Source organism: Xiphias gladius, chromosome 4, assembly GCF_016859285.1.
Source record: "Xiphias gladius isolate SHS-SW01 ecotype Sanya breed wild chromosome 4, ASM1685928v1, whole genome shotgun sequence".
Lineage (NCBI taxonomy): Eukaryota > Metazoa > Chordata > Actinopteri > Istiophoriformes > Xiphiidae > Xiphias > Xiphias gladius.
In genome coordinates, this window is record NC_053403.1 from 22,583,948 (window position 1) to 22,603,947 (window position 20,000).

The 20,000-nt window shown below is 40.3% G+C and overlaps 1 protein-coding gene across 5 annotated transcripts in view; it reads right to left on the reverse strand.

Annotated features, from left to right (window-relative positions):
* mdn1 (midasin AAA ATPase 1) overlaps positions 1-20,000 on the reverse strand; it is a 112,220-nt gene that overhangs the window by 41,463 nt on the left and 50,757 nt on the right. For 2 of the 5 annotated variants that reach the window (XM_040124778.1, XM_040124776.1), the window contains exons 41-57: positions 17,777-17,866; positions 17,411-17,674; positions 17,049-17,313; positions 16,760-16,919; positions 14,840-14,956; positions 14,548-14,756; positions 14,238-14,386; positions 9,852-10,051; positions 7,007-7,230; positions 6,574-6,687; positions 4,916-5,045; positions 4,459-4,565; positions 4,117-4,250; positions 2,645-2,811; positions 2,399-2,519; positions 1,959-2,172; positions 1-188 (exon numbers count right to left, since the gene is read on the reverse strand). The exon at positions 1-188 is cut by the window's left edge and continues 53 nt beyond it. In XM_040124778.1, the coding sequence (XP_039980712.1) occupies positions 1-188; positions 1,959-2,172; positions 2,399-2,519; positions 2,645-2,811; positions 4,117-4,250; positions 4,459-4,565; positions 4,916-5,045; positions 6,574-6,687; positions 7,007-7,230; positions 9,852-10,051; positions 14,238-14,386; positions 14,548-14,756; positions 14,840-14,956; positions 16,760-16,919; positions 17,049-17,313; positions 17,411-17,674; positions 17,777-17,866 (2,853 nt within the window). Of the gene's footprint in view, positions 189-1,958; positions 2,173-2,398; positions 2,520-2,644; positions 2,812-4,116; positions 4,251-4,458; positions 4,566-4,915; positions 5,046-6,573; positions 6,688-7,006; positions 7,231-9,851; positions 10,052-14,237; positions 14,387-14,547; positions 14,757-14,839; positions 14,957-16,759; positions 16,920-17,048; positions 17,350-17,410; positions 17,675-17,776; positions 17,867-20,000 lie in introns of all 5 variants that reach the window. The other 3 variants (XM_040124775.1, XM_040124774.1, XM_040124777.1) reach the window with 2 other exon arrangements.

Below are 20,000 nucleotides of genomic sequence, written 5' to 3' on the forward strand. Positions count from 1 at the left end.
TACAGCTAGCTCTTCCATCAAGGGCCAGAGCTGGGCTCTGCGACTGAGCTGCTGCAGCTCCTCTCTGGCCAGGTGGACTCTGTCTACTGGATCCTCACCCTCAGATATAGAGTAGCCCTCTACCAGACCTCTGGAGATCATCTGACGCTGCTGCTGTTCTACACTCGACACTAACCTCTCCAACACTCCTGATGGGAAAACATGTTAAGGGATTTGCATTAATTAACATACTGAACCTGCATATATCATAAGTGTTCTCTTAGAGCTTAAATAAGACAAAAAAGTTCAGTGCTCCACGAACATCCCATACAGACAACACTGTGAATGTGCCGTTCAGAACAATCAATATGATCAAAATTTATGTAGGGGGATGAAAGATGTAAATTTTCTTTTTGAAGGCGGTGCAAGGATTTTTCCTGATGTGAGCATGAGAGGCAATTTTCATGGAAATGGACAGACTTGAGTCTGACTATTGAAGGGTTATTTTTATGTGTTTTGATATATTATTTTGTTATGAGACTAAAAGAAAGTGGCTTGTGGTGCTTATTAAACTCAGGTGCTGGTACTAAACAGAGGTGTTATTCTGCAAGGAATGCACCCAAAGATATATGGTTGTCTATATGTGACAAACAACCCCTTATATGGAGGTGGCATGACAGTTTGAGAAACTGTCCTTGGATGCTGTTTAGTGTCTTGTCTTTTATTACCTCTTTTTCTACAGATAAGTCGTTAAATGGGGAGAGTCAATCATGTCCAGAGTGAAATGTCCATACGAGGGAGGCACATACCTGAGGAGTGACGGAGGTCTCAGCCAATAAGAAGATGACCATACCGACAAAGTTATTTACAATGTTTAAACCTGATATCTGCTGGACCAGGGAGAGAGTAGACACTCAGACTAATAAATAGATGTGAATTTAACTTTTTGCATCCTGCATACTTCACTAAACGAATGCACGAGTCCTGATGATGTGAAGGATGGACTCAACACTGTGGCTCTAGTTTTTACCATCTGTCATAGAAAAACAGTGAGAATCTCATGCAGGAAGCACTTGTAAGAACAATTTTTTTCTCAATTGGCATGTATGATTCATCAAATTCACCTATTTTCTTGTATGTATAATTTAATCTTAGGTATGAACATAACTCATGAATCGTCCAGACCTGTCAAACGGGTCATGCATAGTTGTTATGCCTTTCTCTACAGGTGGAAAATCTGGAAATCTGGGGTTAAAATATGTTATTGAAATTAACTAAAATAAAAAGATAAAATAAAACTTAATATAAAATGAATATTCAGTTCACTGTAACAGTGTGATGTACACTATGACATTATCGAGATTCAACAATTTTTTTTAGATGCTACTGAAAAATGTATTTTTGACATGACAACCTTTACAGTAGTTATTATGAACATTCTCACTCTCCTACAGTTGTTTCAGCATCTTTATGCAGGTCCCTGTCCAGGTGAACATCCTTTGTTGTTGACATTTTTTAAAGGTCCACTAATACATATATTGACAGTGAAAAAAAATTTCTTCTTGAGTCCTCTTCAGTAGGACTTGAAACTGTGCAATGTGAAGTTCTTTTTTTCATTCTTAGGGATCATTTTTGTGATTAGAACTTGGAGACAAATGCAGATGAACACCTAATAATGAACCGGTTGCATTCCTAATAAAGTGCTCAGTGAGTGTTGTTCTCTTTTTTACAGTGACACAAGTGCTACACTTGGAACAAAAGGGAAATTTTGACCTGATGATGGTGCTAGACAACAGTCAATGTATGACAATCAATAGGGGGCTATCCATACAGAATTTGTGGCAAAATAAAAGCAACTGTTGAGATGTTTTGTGTTGAACTCAAGTTAGACAAATCTGTCAACCAACTAACCAACATCACCATTCTCAGACCTTGCATGGTGAGAGAGGTACACAGATCTGTCTCTGACACAAGCTCACCAGACTTCTGTGGATCCAGTTGGTTGTTTGCCAGCAGAACAAGGCCCCAGGCTTCCAGCAGACTCTCTTTGATGTCCAGCCTGAGCCCAGCACCCTGAAGTCGGACCAGCTCCTGCCTCCAAGGACCAGTGGTGCCATCCAGCTTCAGATCGCTCACATCAAAGGCTTTACTCAGGAGCCGCAGACGAGACGCACATTTACCCACTGACTCCAACTGGAGAAAAAGATTGATATGGTTTGTGACGTAATTCTGATAAGTTGTGAATCAAGGACATTATACTAAACTGGCTTTACTTTCTTCTTTTCGGTTGGACAACCATATTAGACAGGACAGAAAGTACCATAAGAAAGGCAGTAAACATTACAAAAACTGATGTTGAATGAATATATGCAAAGACTTTCTCTGACAAGAAAGTAAAGTTGATGGAGTCTTTCCCCACCTTGAATGGCAGAGCTTTCCCCAGAGTTTTCTGGATGCCTTTCAGTGCTGTGGCCACAGACACCGGGATGGACAGAACAGTCTGGATGGCTGCGGTGACCACCTGCAGCTCCTGGTGACCTCTGGACACAGCACAGTCATTACAAGTGTTAATAAGTGTTAAGCAGAAATACATTAATTGTAGACACCGACAAATAAAATTCCTGCAACACAATTGTACTACATTATATATAACAAATATATTTACTCAAATGTGGCGTCAGTGTCTCCTAGCAGCAGCTGTGGAAGCCTGAGAATGAGGTGTTTCTGCACCCACTGCCAGTGAAGAGACAGCACAGAGATGCCCTGAGAGTCAGCTGGCAGTGTGCTGCAGACATCCCAGAAACGATCAAGCCACTGCAGCAACTGCAGGATCTAAACGCACCAAAGGTAGAGTACCATAAGTGAGGAAACAGTAGCAAAGCCCGTATTTTATAAGATCACTGTGTAACCTCTGAGGACTTGTTCTTACTTCATGATTTTGTAGTAATTTTAAAGTTCAAGGTGTCTTTTAAATTATCTTACCATATTCCATTTCATTCCGCTCTTCCTGTAATGACTAACCATTTCTATTTATTTTTAAATATCTAGCTAGCAAAGATACAAAGCAAAAGTAATTATAATAATACTGTAGGAGTAGAAGTAGAGGAGGAAGTACAGTACAGGTCACAATAGAAGTAGCAGTAGTAGAGTTATACAATGTTTTTTTAATGTATTAAGAATATTATTGGCATTGCTGTTTTAGTAGTAGTGGCAGTAGAAGCAGTACTGTCAGAAACAGTATCAATAGTAACAGTAGTAGTAACAGTAATAATACCAGCTAGCTGTGGCAACAGTAGAAGCAGCAATATTAGTTTTAGCAACCTAAAGTAGCAGCAATAAGAGTACTAGAAGTAGCAGTAGAAGCAGCAACACTAACAGTAGCAGTATTAGTAGCAATAGCCGCTAGTAGTAGTAGCAGCAGGTAAAAGTAGTGTACATAAGTAATAGTAGTAGTAGCAGTAACGATAGCAGCCAGTAATTGTAGTAGCGTTAGTAAGAGCAGTAGCAGCAGCATCATTAGCTAGCAGAAGTAGCAATACCATCAACAACCAGCAACAGTAGTAATAATAATAGTAATAGTAGTAGTAGAAGCAATAGTAGTAGTAGAAATAATAGCAGTAGATGTACTAGCAGCAGCAGTAACAGTATCACTAGTAGCAATAGCACCTAGCAATAAAAGTAGTAGTAAATGCAGCAGTGCTAGTAACAGCAGACAGAAGTAGTATAAATAATATTATTAGTAACAGCTAGCAGTAATAATAGTAGTAGCAGTAGTAGTAGCATTAGCAGCAACAGTATTAGCAGCAGTAACATCAGCAGTAGTAGTAGCAGTAGATAGCAGTAGTAGAAGTAGCAACAACAGCTGCAGCAGTAGGTGTAGCAGTGGTAGTAGTACCACAATCTAGCAAGTGGTAGCAGCAGTAGTATTTGTGGTAGTAGCAATAGCAGCTAGCAGTAGTACCTGTAGCAGTAGCAGTAATAACAGCATTGGTAGTAGCAGCAGCAGTGACAGAAGGAGTTGAAGTTAGCAGCAACAGCATAGCAGAAGCAGCAGTAACGTAGCAGTTATAATATTTTCATAAAGTCATCCCAGGAAAAATGGATGTAAAGTGACTCTGATAAAGCAGTACTGCTCACCTCAAACATTATGTGGTCTGAGATGTAGGGCTGTCCACTCTGCACAGCCTGCAGGGTGAATGAGTTCCACAGGTCAAAGAAGTTCTGGAGGTGCATCAGCACTGGATGGGGTAGTTGACCAATATCCACAGTCCCTGTGAAGGGACGAAAAACGTAAGGTCATTCTGAGTTACACACCATGCTAAATTCACTAATGGTCCTGTGTAGCTCAGTTAGTAGATGTTTGGATTTTGTTTAAATTAGTTACTCTGTCACAGTAACTCAGTTATGAAGGTGGGTGTCAGGTCTCAGGAATTGCGCTACTGCATTAGTTCATAGATACCAAAAGTGTCCTGTGCATACCTTTGCTGAAGGCTGTGGCAATCCTCAGCGCACAGTTCTGAGCAGACAGGTTGATAGCACAGGTGCAGATGACAGACCTCTCCTCTCTGTCCATCATCAGAACAATCCTAACAAACACACACACAAATCATTAGCACTGTAAACCTTTAGAACACTTTAATTTCAGAACATTCGCTATCTTCTACTTTACGGATCAAACATTTTGAACAAGATTACTTTACTTCAGAACAAATATCAGAACTACCGAAATGACAGATGTAGCATTTGTACATACAGTTAATTCAAAAAGTATTCAGACCTCTTCACTTTTTTCATATTTTATGTTGCAGGCCTTATGCTAAAATTGTTTAAATGAATATTTCCCTCAACAATCTATGCTTAATACCCCATAATGACAAAGTGAAAACAGAATTTTAGAATCTTTTTTTGATGAAGCAACATAAAGTTGATCTGTTACCTGTTGGCAACTGTGTTCAGTGCCTCCAGAAACTCCATGTATCTTTCCTCGTCCTCAAAGTTACATTTATTGGCTAAAATATCCAGATATTGTTTGTTCCAGCGCATGTCCACCAGAATCCTGTATTCATCTGGAACATAACACACAATGATTACTAACTTGGTGATAGACAAAGACAGGAATTCTCAACATCTTTTAACCCTTTTTTTATCCAATATGCTCTTTATTCCTAGTGGTAGATGGTTATATTTTAGTAAACATGTTTTTGCTAGATTACTGTTACGTACAGATGGCCTTAAATGTCCTGTAAGTCTGGTGGACTGACTTCAACTATTGCCAGCACTTCCACTTCAACTTAAATTTAAACAGCTATCATTGCTTATGCCTCAGTTTACATTTCAACTTCTTTTGGAACCTAAATGTTAACACCTATACTACTTTCATACTCTTTACCTGAGTTTCTTTAACTCAGTGATTACACTGGAACTGAAATCAGCGCTGCTTTCAATGCTTAAATGACAATTGATTGTTTTTAGTGCTTAAATGACAGAACTGACAGTTCCACAGCTTTTATTGTCTACTGTTTAACTACCTTCATTACATACACTTAAAATGACACATCAACTACTTTCAGTGCTTACACTCAAGACTGTAACTGTAAACCTTTTCAGGTCTCAAGTCTTCACCTTTGAACAAAAAAAGCCTTGAGTTATTTTCACTCCCCCAATTTACTCATCCACTTTCAGTGCTTACACTTCATCTGACATTTCAAGTGATATCTTCTCTCAGTTTATAAATTTGAACTTACACTAACCCCATTTAAGACATCTACTTCAACTGACATTTCCAGCTAAAATGATCGCCTAAACTTCAAATGACATTTCAACTCCTTTTAGTGCTTGAACTTCAACTGAATTTCATCTCAACAAGTATTTCAACTTGAGTTCTTATATTTTGACTATCATTTTAACTTTGTTTCAACTGCCAATTAACTTAAGTTATACACTTTCAGGTAAGACTCGGTTTCCTTTAATTTCTTCAGATTCAGCTAATACAGTCCTACAAAGGGATTTGAAAAGCTCCAAAGACTCCACATGCTAAAACTTACTAAAACTTTATGTTTTAATAATAGCCCTAGCTAAATTTTCTTCAGAAAATTCTTAATATCTTTTAACATTTATCGAATGACTGAAAGTCGACTTTTTACCTAGTGGAAAGTAATTATATTCTACTAAACTTATTTTTGCTAAGTTAGTTTCCCACCACAGATGGCCTAAAATCACCTAAATGTAAACCTGGTTGTTTGATAGCAAGAATGTTGAAGGGAAAAAGTAAAATAATATTTGACTTTTTTTTTTTTTTACTTAAAATTAATTTTTTTTTTTTTGAAAAAATGCAATTTATTTCTAAAATTTAAACTTTTTTAAAATTCTGACTTAAGTATCAAAATGACTTCCTTGTTCTTTACACTGAAATTATTCTCAGAACTTTTACAGCTAACCTCCATAATCATCCTCTATACATGAGTGAGAGAGTTTTCCTTAAAACTAAAGTTGCAATGAGTCACCACCTTGATAGCTTCTTAAGTTAGTTTTAAAGAACAAAAAAAAAAAAAAAAAACTTTGATGGAAGAACAAGATAATTTACACAAAGTTTACCTATGCTGTGTGGCTGGAGCAACTCTGCTAGTGACTTGCCCTTAGCAGCGAGTTTGCTACCAAACACAGCCTTGAGAGCCCTGTTTCCTGCCTCCACCTGGACCAGCGCTGAATCTGGAATAGTCAAGAATGGCATAGTTTTAGGATCCAAAGTACTGGATGGTGCTGGACAAACATGACTAAGAAAAGTCACATTTTTAATTTCTGCAGTGTAGTGTAGTTAAAATATGGCCTGTAATAAATGAATAAATCCCTCTGAACTGACAAGTCATGGACCTGTGATTCCTATATCTCTCACTGCATTTTGGCAAAAATGTAAATTGAATTCTTGCCAAAAAAATATAGTCATTGCACATGAATACCTTGTTTTGAGTATAAAACCACTGTATTTCTAAGTCTAAAATGTTGGGGGGCTGTGTGCGGAGTAACAAACCAGGAGCATATTTGTAGCTCTTTCCCAGGTGTGAGAGCCAGCTGCTGCGGAGGATCCAGTCTCCATGAGAGGCTCTCTCTGTGAGTAGTCTGACTGCTGTAGGGATCAGCCTCAGAGCATCTCCTTCCTCCAGATCCACCACTCCTTCAGAGAACACCAGGCCTTCATGGACACCACTGCTCTGCAACGCCTTCTGCAGGTCACTCAAACTCAGTGGACGATTCCTGTGCAAACATAGTAATAGACTTGATGACTTTTTCCATACCGGTGTTGGTTAGGCCTTTCCCTTTCAGTAATTACACTTAAAATCACACCTCAACTCCTTTCAGTATTTACAATTAGACTGACCCTCTCAGGTCTCTTAGAACAAAAATTTCTTCACTTCCCCTCACTGTGAAAATTTTCTACTGTTCCTACACAATTTACTCCACCTGCTTTTAGTGCTACAACGTCAGCAGACACTTCAACTGACATCCTCTTTCAGTTTAAATACTTGAACTGACACCAAAACCTCAAGACAAGCAGTTTCACTTTAACTGCTACCTTGACTTCACTCAGCACTTAGGCTGCATTCAGACCGACCGTAGCCCTCCGACAAAAAACGCAGCCCTCTTATTCATTTGAGTGGAGCCAAAACATCTGTGCAGCAAGGCTATCCGGCAAAATAGCTGAGCCTGGCTTAATTTGCAATGTAACAAAGGTTCATCCAGCAAAGTACTGTGTTGTTCAACCAAACAATTGCAAGATCACAATTCCTGGTAGATTACTTTTTTAACATTAATACTGTATTTCTACCATTTACCTAGTGTTAATTTCATCAAGGAAAACTACAACTAAATATTTCCATCAACGATCTTCTTTTACAAGACTAAAACAAAACGATAAAGAGACAGCAACAATGTCATAAGCACTAACTGTGACTATATCAGCATGCAATATCGTTGAAAAGATGAGAATAAAATGTAGTTTGAAAAATAAAAACTTTATCAAAATATCTCTATTTTAGTTGACAAAAGAAGAGGAGACAAAATTACATAGACCATTTCTTTCAAACAATGACTTAAGCTAAATGTCCTCCTTTGAATGGTTGCACTTCACATTTCTCTTCCTGCGCACTCGAATAATCTTTCTGGTGATTCTGCACACCAGCAGCGCACAAGCGCAGCCATGTACGCACTGCCAACAGTGCTAGATTGGACCAGGTTATGGCGATCGGATAACATACAGTGAAGTTAAAAAGAACATGACGGCAACAAAACGGGTTGACATTTGGACCCACTTCAAATGTAATGCTGCTGAGGGAAAAAGTGAGTGTGTAGTAACTTATTGTCAGGAGATACGCCCTGCAGCTACAAAATCACTGGGAAGAAAACCACAAACCTGAAGAGAGGCCTTAAGGCACACCACACAGAAATTGAGGTAACATAACATTTAGATGTTTAATAACGTTACTTTACTTTAAAAGTCATATTGAGCCAATTACTAAAGGCAGTGGTGTAACATTATCTATTAACAGTTATCAACAACGGGACATTGCTGCATTGCTTGCAGTTGGAGATCTAGTCTCACTGAAAGTCAGTAGCCTGGTCAGCTATGTTGGCCAACCTTTTGCTGAAGAAAGGTTTGTTTGTTTTGGTGTATTAAAAATGTTACTTATGTCATATTACACACAACTTGGTTGCCATACAGATTTCAGATCTTGTTGATTTTGAATGTGTCCGTGATAGCTAAATATAGTCTATTTGAGACCTCTGCTGGTTATTAAAATGCACAGCTAAAATGTAGACGATTGTTTCGGGCTTGAATAAAGTCTGTTGGGCAGTAGTTAGCTGTCTAGTGCTTAGATTGCTTTGTGTGGTTTCAAATATTTTCTTTACAAATTTATTTAAATGGTGGTGTACAACCTATGACAAGAACTTACTATATAACACAATCTAGTACAACTCTACCTTGAAGGCCTACAAAATAACAGAATATAATCAACACCTTTCTTGCAAAGTCCTGAAAAAATTGAACATTACAAAGGTAGAATTTATTGCAGGGCTTTTGTACAATGTTACTTTTGATTGTGAAGGGTTTTATTTTTTCTGGTTGCTTTCTGATTGAATCATATTGCAAGAGTTAGATTGCACCGGATTTGCTAATGTTGTTGCATCTTTCCAGACTTACCTGTTAAAATCAGTTGAATGAAATCTTATTTGAAAACAGTTTACTGAAGTTTAACTAAAATGCTCATTCTCAGTCTTGACTTAAACTAGACTAAAATGGTCATGGTTTTCTTTGACTAAGACAAGTCTAAATGTCGACTAAAAAAAATACTAAAAATGAAAATGGTGAGGTTGACTAAATATGACTAAAAATAACGTTTTTTGATCTCAGGACTAAGACAAATGCTAAATCTAAAAATAGCTGACAAATTAACACTATGTTTACCTCACAATCATTGCAACGAAATACTGCCGTGACAACTTTCCAGAGTTGTACAATCCTTTCTTTAAGTATTATTAACCATTCTGCAGTGTTTTGTTTTCTGATAAGCCTTTAAATGCATTAATCTGTTACTCCAACTGGACTGCATGGATCATATTTCATTGTCTCACCAGTACCTTAAACAACATGCCCCACAAGGGTGTTTTGGGTCTGAAACCCGGTTTTCAATTTCAACCACTTCAAGTAGTTCCAATTTAACATTTGAACTTTTTTTCAGAAATTATGTTTCAGCTGCCACTTTAGCTGCTTTCAGTATTTTAACTTCATCTTTTTTTTTATATTGGCTAAGTCACATCAGTAGTGATGTGTTGTAATTTCCACTGCAGACTCATGTGATGGCTGTTACTATCCTCACCGTTTGCTCTGCAGGCTGAGGGTGTTCAGGCAAAATGACAGGACTTGTCCATCTCGGAGAACAGTGGAGAAGCAGGAATCCTCCGTGGAGAGGAGAGCGGAGGGAAAGCCATCAGGCCAAACCCCAGCACACAGCAGTCCGCTGCCCCAGTCCTCTGTGTCAAGGATGGCCAAGTGCTGCTCAATCACCTGCTGTGCTTGCTAGAGGGTAAAGTATGCAGTAATGTTTATTCATCAAAATGATCATTAGATTTCATTTTGCACATATAAAACTTCCATATTTTCAAAAATTAATAATATAGAGCGTAAAAAACAAAAATGGTTTGCAGTTTGAGGTATCTTGTCAACAGTTTTATAAACGTCCCTTTTATAATGATGGTTAAGGGGAAAATGCTTTTTGGGCCGGGCCAGCTTTTTTTGTTGCAATACTGTGAGTGACCACTGGGAAAAAAATTGTCTGCAAGACTGAGTGGTGGCGCTGTATCCAGCTTTCTCAGGGTGCAGATCAAAATTCGCCTCCCATTCATGTCTATGTGAAACAGGGCAAGACACATTTGCTCCTGGTCCTGAATTGACCCACCTCCTTCGCCAGATTTCCATCTGATTGAACTTTGACCCACAAAATTGGCTCCCCCATGTCCAGCTAGTTTGAGAAGGGGTGGGACTAACCTCTCATTCAGAAAATAATGTTTCTTTATATTCTTGTCTTGTCCGCATTACGAAATATCACAAGCAGTAGATAAGAAGGGATGCTGTTTGACTGTAGTGAGTGTAAGGATAGTGACAGAAGTTAATGACTGTGAAATGTTTGACTAAATGCTGTTTTACTTACAACTTTGTGGAGTGCTGTTGTTAGTCTGGCATAGGTCCAGTAGGTTATGTTTACAGTCCTACCGACGCCAGTTCCTGTCACCTCCTCCTTTTGGCCACACACTTGTCAAATTTTGTCTGGTGGATTTTGGTCTGAATGCACCATTATTACAGCCATGTATAGTTCGTCCTGGAAACAGCTAGGAGACCCCTGCCCAGTGGCATCTGGTGATTTTTTTTTACCTGGTTGGGGCTACAGGCACTGAGGGCTTCTGCTTACACACAAACGTTGTTGTCAAGCTTTGTGCACTAAGCTTTGATACCAACTATAGAGGACTGTTACATTTACTCAGCAATTGAATCAGAAAAGACAACAGCTAAGTTTGGCTACTTAATCCAACATTGCCTTTCTTTTCTCACTAAGCAATAAAATCCTCTAGAAAACGAAACAATCCTTGCATTTGAAAAAAAAATAAAATGTTAATTTAAATTTAAACATTTAAATTCAACACTTGCTGAATGTACATTCTTTCCCGATTTTAGAAACACTAAACCTGATGTCGTTGCACTTTGTTTTATTGAACATTTTTAGTAATTAGTGCTTACTCTAAAGTCTCCTCCTGTACTGAAACTTGAGTGTTGTCCCTTGCTTATAGGTCACTTTGGATAAAAGCATCTGCCTAATTAGTAAATGTAAGGTAATGTAATATTTTCTTGACTTGGTTGTCATATTCTCCTTAATAAAAAATTACACCTACATATACAGTTAGATCCACAAGTATCTGAACATTGACACAATTTTTTTTAATTTTGCCTGTTGTACAAGACAACAGTCGATTTGAAACAAGCCATCAAGGTGTGATTGAAGTGTAGACTTTCAGCTTTAATTCAAGGGGTTTAACAGAAATATTACATTAACCATTTAGGAATTACAACCATTTTTATACATAGTCCCTCATTTTCTGAGGCTCAAAAGTAATTGGAAAATTGCAATCAGTTGCATGGCCAAGTGTGGCCTGTTCCCTCGTTATTTCATGACAAATTAAGCAGATAAAAAGTCTGGAGTTGATTCCAAGGGTTGAATTTTCATTTGGTAGCTGTCCATGGGGACTCTCAATATGCAGTCCAAAGAGGTGTCGATGCAAATGAAGGAAGCCATGATTAGGCTGAAAAAACAAAACAAACCTATCTGATAGATAACAGAAACTTTAGGAGTGGCCAAATCAACAATTTGGTACATTCTTAAAAAAGAAGGAACGCACTGGCAAGCTCGGCAGCACCAAAAGGCCTGGAAGACCATCTGCACATCTCTCTTTGATAAGGTTAAGCTCAGGAGACAAACAACTGATCAGACTTCCTCAGGGCCCTTGTCCTTTCAAAGATAAGTATGTACAGGATAGTGTTTTCATGTCCACCTGATGCAGGGCTTCCAACAGTGGCTGGGAGACTGCATCTAGCACCAAAGGTAAAGCCCATGAAGAGCCAAGAGGTTTAGACACTGGGCAGAGTTGGCGAGCTCCTTTCATTAAATGGCAGGCCAGGGGGTTCTGGCTCACTAAACTGTCTGCCAAGCCCACATGACAGGCTGAAATAGCTGTCAAATACAGTTTAAAAGTGGAAAAAGCATTGCCTTTATCCAACAGGTCCTGAAGAAAAATGAGAACCACAATCACTGATTCCTGGGACAGATTAAACCAAGATTAATTTGTACCAGATGATAGGAAGAGAAGAGTATGGAGAAGGAAAGGAATGGCTCATGATCCAAAGCATACCACATCATCTGTCAAACACTGTGGAGGCAGTGTTATGGCATGGGCATTTATGGCTGCCAATGGAGCTGGGTCACTGGAGCTTAATGATGATTTAACTGCTGATAGAAGTAGCAGGATGAATTCTGAAGTGTATAGGGTTACACTATCTGCTCAGATTCAGCCAAATGCAGCTAGAGTGCTTCAGATGGATAATATGGATAATGGATAATGGATAATGGATAATATAACATACTACGAAAGCAACCCAAGAGCTTCTCAATGCAAAGAAATTGAATATTCTCCAATGGCTAAGTCAGTCACCTGATCTCAACCCAATTGAGCATTCTTTTCATTACTGAAGGCAAAACTGAAGGCAGAAAGACCCAAAAAACAAGCAGCAACTGAAGGCGGCTGCAGTGAAGTCCTGGCAAAGAATCTCAAGGGAGGAATCTCAGCATTTTGTGATGTCCATGGGTTCCACACTTAAGGCAGTCATTGACTGTAAAGGATTTTTCATCGCAGTATTAAAATAATGCTTACATTTATAATTATGTTGGTTTGTCCAATTACTTTTGAGCCTATGAAAACGAGGGACCATGTATAAAAATGGCTGTAATTCCTAATTGGTTTACGGGATAGCCTAGTTTAGCCTACCATACCATTTTGTTATCGACCATTCTCTTCTTGTCACGTTGTTGCCATCTGCTGGCAATATTAGCAATGGCTAATATTGTGCTAATGGATAAATATGTCTCACAGGGGTACCGTACCATGGCTGTGTAAACAGAAGGAAGATGAAGAAAGTCGGAGTTCAAAATAGCACAGCGTATCCCCCCTGTATTGATAATGAACATATTAGACCTAATTTATTACATTATTTGTAGATCATGGCAATGTCTGACAGTTTTTACTTTAGCTGTTTGCTCCTGCGAGAGGCTTGCAGTTGTTGTCAGGAAGGCAGACCTCCGCATGATACCAACTGCCACTGCTCCTGCCTGGGGATCTCAGGCTCAAAAAATCAAAATTAAAAAAGAAAATGGTGTGTGGGGCCGCATAATTAAAGACAAATTATAAAAATGTGGATAGCTACAGATATCCTCGCAAACCCTCTCTACGAAACAAGCCTCTATTTTGATTTTCTAGCACATGTCAGCACACTTGTAGAGCTGACAGTGTGTATAGTCTGTGCAGACATGGGAAGATGACATATAGCTCTGTGTCATCAGTGTAGAGGTGGAATTTGTCAAATCTCTGTAAAAAGTGATCCAGTGACAGCATACTGTATATATACACTCAGTTGTCACTTTAATAGGCACACCTTGCTGAAACTAATGCAGCCTAATACGCTGCTACAGCAATAAATCCTCCCTTCATGACGGTTATAATGTTCAGTTTTTGTTGAAACTTTTCTAGAGATGTGTCGATTAAACTTTATGGTAATTTCGGCGGCTGCAGTTTGTGGTGCTGTTGAGTTGTACTGCGTTATGCAGAGAGATGTTTCTATTATTTTGTCCTCCTAATTTATATCAATGACAGTAGGCTAAATAACAAAAAACCTCTCTGTATAATCTAATACAGTTCAACAGCACCACAAACTACATCCTCCAAAATTATCATACAGTTGAATCAACACCTCTCTCAAACAGTTTCAACAAAAACTGAACATTATAACTGTCATGAAGTTAGTATTTATCGCAGGACTGTTGAATAGACTGCACTAGTTTTACCAAGGTGTACCTAATAAACTGTAAATGAGTGTACACATATAGAAAACAAGACTTGCTCAAAAGCTAGTAGGTGATGCATTGATAATGAGGCATTAATACCTTTTGGCTGGCAGTGGTGCGCTGGCAGAGGGAGTATGCCTCTCCGCAGGCATGCTGCAGGGCGCTGGGCAAATCCACACCTCTGTGCAGCTGGCAGGACAGCAGGGTGGCAGCATGGAGAAGGGAGGCCAGGGATGAGGTAGGGGAATCTGAAAGATAGAAGCCAGAGGTTTTTTTTTTTCCTTTAACTTTCTACAGTTTTTTTACTGTGCAGACTGACTGACAGTATATACAGATCACAAAACCAGTTACCAGTTTTAATATTGTGGCTGAATGGTGTATTAATTTGTTGTTTTCGTTCAGTACCTACCCAAGATGGCAGATTTGATGCCTTTATGTATTTCAATCAGCAGATCACACACACAGTCCCCAGTCACCCCAGCAGTGTGAAGCAGGGTCTTCAGGTCCAGTTTGTCCCAGCAGACCACCTCATGTTCCCCTGGGATGTAAACCTCCACCCCTCTGTTCCTCATGGCTCTGGAGAGCTCCCCATGCACAGGGTCCATAGTCAGGAACAACCTGTACACCCCACACATCCACTAAGCATGGTCTTATTTAATGACTTTGAAAAAAAGTAAACTAGCTTTAATTTTTCATTCTACCTGAAGTTAGGATGTGGGGTGATTTGGGGGGTCTTCCCGTCTATGACGCCACGTTCATTGACAGTGAGAGATCCACCAGGCTCCAGCAGAGCATTGAGGCGATCCAGGACTGAGGCACTAAGCATATAATACACAATTAGCTAAAAAAACCCTCAAATTTAGACCACTGAAAACTGTTTTCACTTCAGGCTTGGCTATTGATTTCTTTAGGTTTTTCTTATCCCTTCTTAAAGTCAAAAATCACAGTTTTACAAATTTACTGTAAAAATAACTAAAAGGTAGAACAAACCATATTTATGGATATCTATCTATGTAACTGTATGCATGTATGTAAATGTGTGTTTGTGTGCATGAATGTGTTTGTGCGCATGTGTATGTATGTATAAATGTGCGTGTGTATGTATGTATGATTTGTGTGTGATTTTTGTATCTGACTGTCTGTCGATTTTCTCAACTACCGCTAACCAGATCAACTTCAAACTTCGCAGGTGTATAGCTGAGGGCCAAAGGAAATGCAGTGTCCACCGCGAAGTTTTTTGGATCAGTGGTTCTCGAGAAAGCTTCAAACATCACTTTACGACATGTTACCTTACGTGAAGAAAAAGGCAGAACTACACTAGTAGTTCCAGTGCAGAACCTGAACAATTTATAGGGTGCACATGCCAGGGTTTTAAGAAAGACAGAACTCAACTGCAACGGCACTTTCTATGACGTCACCCAGACACTATCACAGTGGAGTGGAACAGCCAACTCCCGCAGTAAATAACAAGACCGAGTGACCACACACACTGCCACCCGGAAAGGATTCCTTGGTATTGTAAGTCGCCTATACTGTTTATGAGTGCTATTAGTGTGACATTGTAGATTTACATTTACTTGCTGTGCTTGTGTTTCTAAACCCTGCGGCAACATCAGCACAACAGTATGTTTCCTGACAAATATCACGCCAATGACAACACGTGATGTATGCAAAAGTGTTATGTGGGCTATAGCTTCTAATACAATATAATTGGATACATACAAAGTTGTGACATCAGTTCATCTACAAAGAACAATGACCGACCAAGCCGGTAACATGATTTCTCCATTATGTATTAACATGATGTTTGATTTGTCTTCTCCTTTATTTAGTTTCTGTTGGCTGTTGGAAATTCACATTTCAGATATTTTGCTTATGGAATTGTGAATATACCAGAAGGTCAACTGTGCTTTGGTTTTAAAGCCACCCCTGGAAGAGATGCAACAGCACTGCATTTGACGAACTCCCATCTTGGTCATACGTACTCTGGATGCAGTGTAACTGCTTGCTCCAAGGAACAACATCACCTAAAGTCACACTACTGCGAAACTGTATACTGTAGGGTTTATACACAAACTTTGAATGGGGCTTTGACTTCATGGATGCCATAAAATGTTTGCGTGAGGTTTTGGACACAAATGATGTGTTTACTCTAACACTGCTAGGGGATACAACTATGTCATGATAGGTGTATTGCTCAGGACCAAAGGAAGAGCAGTGTCAAGTGTGAAGTTGTTTGGATGATGGTCTAAAGAAAGCTGCATGCTGGATTAATGCAGGCCAAGCAATCAGCTCCTACAGACAGGCACATTTTGAAAGGGTACTGCACTACTATCAGAAATTCTCGTTTAGCTTCAATCCTTCTGACTGGGTGGGCCAGAGTACGCATTTGACTGACAGCAGAGCTAGTAGGAGCACAATGTAAATACACTTGCCTGTTGGCGGTAACTTACAAGCTAAGGACAGAGAGCTTTTTGTTAGCTAATTCCGAAGAATAAGGACCACGACATTTAGCGTCTAAACAGACCAGTGTTGACATTTGCTGGTAACTTTATACCATGGCCTTCAAACTGATGTTACCAGTGCACTTTTAAGAAACTTTTTTTTTTTTCTTTCCTCACCTGCAGAAGTTAACATTGTCCATGAGCAGCCAATCACCAGCCTGCAGGGCCTGGACCAGCATACCATCCAACCACTCAAAGCCTCCGTTTGTCCAGCCATCTTCCAGCTGGGCCAGACGTTCCTTAAGTAGCGTGAAGTCCATCTGCAGCTTGGACATATCTGGAGGACAAGCACAGGCATGTTAACAGCAATGGAAACACATTCTCATTCTTTCTTATTCTCATTCTTATAACTAATTTTCCCCTTCATCAGACAGCATCCAATTATCCAACAGTACTTCGCCATTACCAGTGAAGACTTTGAGCTTGGTGTTGAGTTTCTGCAGGAGAAGGATGATGACCTCCAGCTTGTTCAGAGCCTCTGAGTCGACCATTCCCCCAGTTTTTTGCAGCCCTTTCTCCTTCAGCCAGTGGCAGAACAGGCCCCACGTCTGCAGCAGAAACTCGGTGTCCTGGATGCCGACATCCAATGACATCAAGCCCCGCCTTATTACCATGGCAACTATGTAGTCCACACTTTCCAGCACTTGTTGCCAGGGTCGAACGATATCCACCTGGGAATGCAGAAAAAGAGTGCAGACCGGTATGGTCTAATGTTATCAGACAATGAAGAGGAGGTTTGGCAAGCTAGAAAACTGAGTTGCTGGTTACCTGTTCGAAGCCTCCCAGCAGCTCAGTGGTGTCCATGGCGCTGTTCATGGCCATAACTCTGAGGCGGTGTCCTGTCAGAAGAGCCAGCAGTCTCACCAAGCTGGTCTTTCCACTGGCTGTGGGGCCAACCAGTATTGTCATCCAGCCCATCTCCACACACTTCATCAGGGACTCCAGGGGCCGCAGGGCTTGGTGTGTGATGGACAACGGGGGATCCAGGGTCACAGGGGCTCCGCCGCTGCGCTGCAGAACCGAGAAGCCCACCTAAAATGGCAATCCACGGGAGAAGAAGTCTTTAACTTTGTTCACACAGTTTTAAACATTTGCTGGTGAAAAACAGGATGAGGTTTTGGTGTTTGGATTAACCTGCAGGTTGAGTGGAGTGATGTGGAACTGTCTGGAGCCGCTGTAAGGCTCAAAGTCCTCCCCAAACACCTTCCTGAACACAGACAGTACCTGGCATGTGGGACAGGAAGACAGTGTATTTTTTATTCCAAGTTCATAAAAGGGAAAATGCTTTTTAAATTTTGAGTCAGTAACAATGCAAAGAAAATGGGTGGGTGGCCACTTAATGATGAAAAGCAAGAGAATTTAAAGTATAACTTCACCCCCAGCTCTGAACCTAACTCCACCACAACAACATTTTGAAAAATGCTAAAAAGTGAGCAAGGGGCTGAGAGGGGTGTGTGGATGTGTAAGGCAGGAATTGCTCATTAACTTCAAGGCACCTATGTTAGTGGGCTCTTTGGAGGTGGAGGTCTTTGCCCCTCCAAAATCCTCTGAAGCGGACAGCGGTGTAGTGAGGTGGTGAACAATGGTGGTCATAAGCCATATAAATTTGAGCTCTTGGCTACAGCCCCGGTAATGCCTGAAGCCGGAGCTGTCAGTGCCATGTATGTAGTTAGAATAGCAGTCTCATGATAAATGTTGATTGGAAATGTAAACAGCAGTGTGCTGTAATGAGGGTATGAAGGGGAAGAATGCAGTCCGGTGGTCGTTCTACAGCTGTCAAAAGTACAAATCTAAACCATTGCACCAAATTGAAAAATACTGAAGAGAGGTTTAACAAAAAATATTGTGACCTCCTTTGAATAATGAGTCTCTATCAGTATGTGTTTGAAAATTAGCACAGTTTCACAGACTCCCACTTAAGAACGGGCGCTGGGGGAGGTGGGCCGCCCACCTCTGATAAGAGAGAGTTAACTTTTTTTTTAAAATATAAATGTCATGACATAGAGTCCCAAAGTCCCAAACGGTTGACTCTGCCAGCATTGGCCTTGCAAGGTTCATGATGATGTAAAACAGTACATGGCGTGTTGAGCCATAGTCCCTCATGTTCAAAAATAATTGGACAAATAACAATTGGTCAGTTTCATCGCCAGGTGTGGCCTGTTGAATTAGAGTTGAATTAGCATTTGATAGCTGTTAATGAGCACTCTCAATATGCAATCCAAAGAGGTGTCGATACAAGTGAAGGAGGCCATCATTAGGCTGAAAAAATAAAACAAATCTATCCGATAGATAGCAGAAACTTTAGGAGTGGCCAAATCAACAATTTGGTACATTCTTAAAAAGAAGGAACGCACTGGCAAGCTCAGCAGCACCAAAAGGCCCGGAAGACCATCTGCACATCTCTCTTTGATAGGGTTAAGCTCAGGAGACAAACAACTGATCAGACTTCCTCAGGGCTCTTGTCCTTTCAAGTAAAAGCATGTACAGGATAGTGTTTTCATGTCCACCTGATGCAGGGCTTCCAACAGTGGCTGGGAGACTGCATCTAGCACCAAAGATAAAGCCCATGAATAGCCAAGAGTTTTAGACACTGGGTAGAGTTGGTGTGCTCTGTTCATTAAATGGCAGGCCAGGGGGTTCTGGCTCACTAAACTGTCTGCCAAGCCCACATGACAGGCTGAAATAGCTGTCAAATACAGTTTAAAAGTGGAAAAAGCATTGCCTTTATCCAACAGATCCTGAAGAAAAGTTAGAAACACGATCACTGAGCACTGGTATTACATAACTTGCGATTTTCACACAACTCGTCAAACACCCTGCCACTTGCCTGCATTCAAAGATCTTGTGGACGGGGCTTCCGAGTGCCGATGACAGTCTGGAAAAGTCCCACTGCATTTAGATTTGAGCGCTTATGGGCCAAGTCCATAGGGTGAAGTGTTCCGGATTAAATATCTACCCCTTGGGCTGGGAAATTTGGTTCCAGTAGTGGACATGGCCATGGCTGGCTAAACAGAAGTGGGACAATTTCTGCTATCCAATGGCTCTTTGTCCACATTGGGGTGACCAGTATCAGTGTTAGGCCTCTCTACTTCACTCTCGTCAGTATGGGGAAATTAGGGCCAGTAGAATGCTGCTCCAAATGACCAGCGTGTGATCCAACCTGTGCAGTGGATATGACTGCAGGCCGCTCTGGCTGTTGATATAAGCCAGCACGGTGGTGTTGTCTGTTATGATCGTACGTAATGGTTTCTTATTAATGTCAGAGAGTGGTTTAAAGCCAGAGATTCCGCTAGCAGTTCTAGCTATTTTACATGAGAACCTCTCTGGTGTAGGTCCCATACACTGCTCATTACTCTGC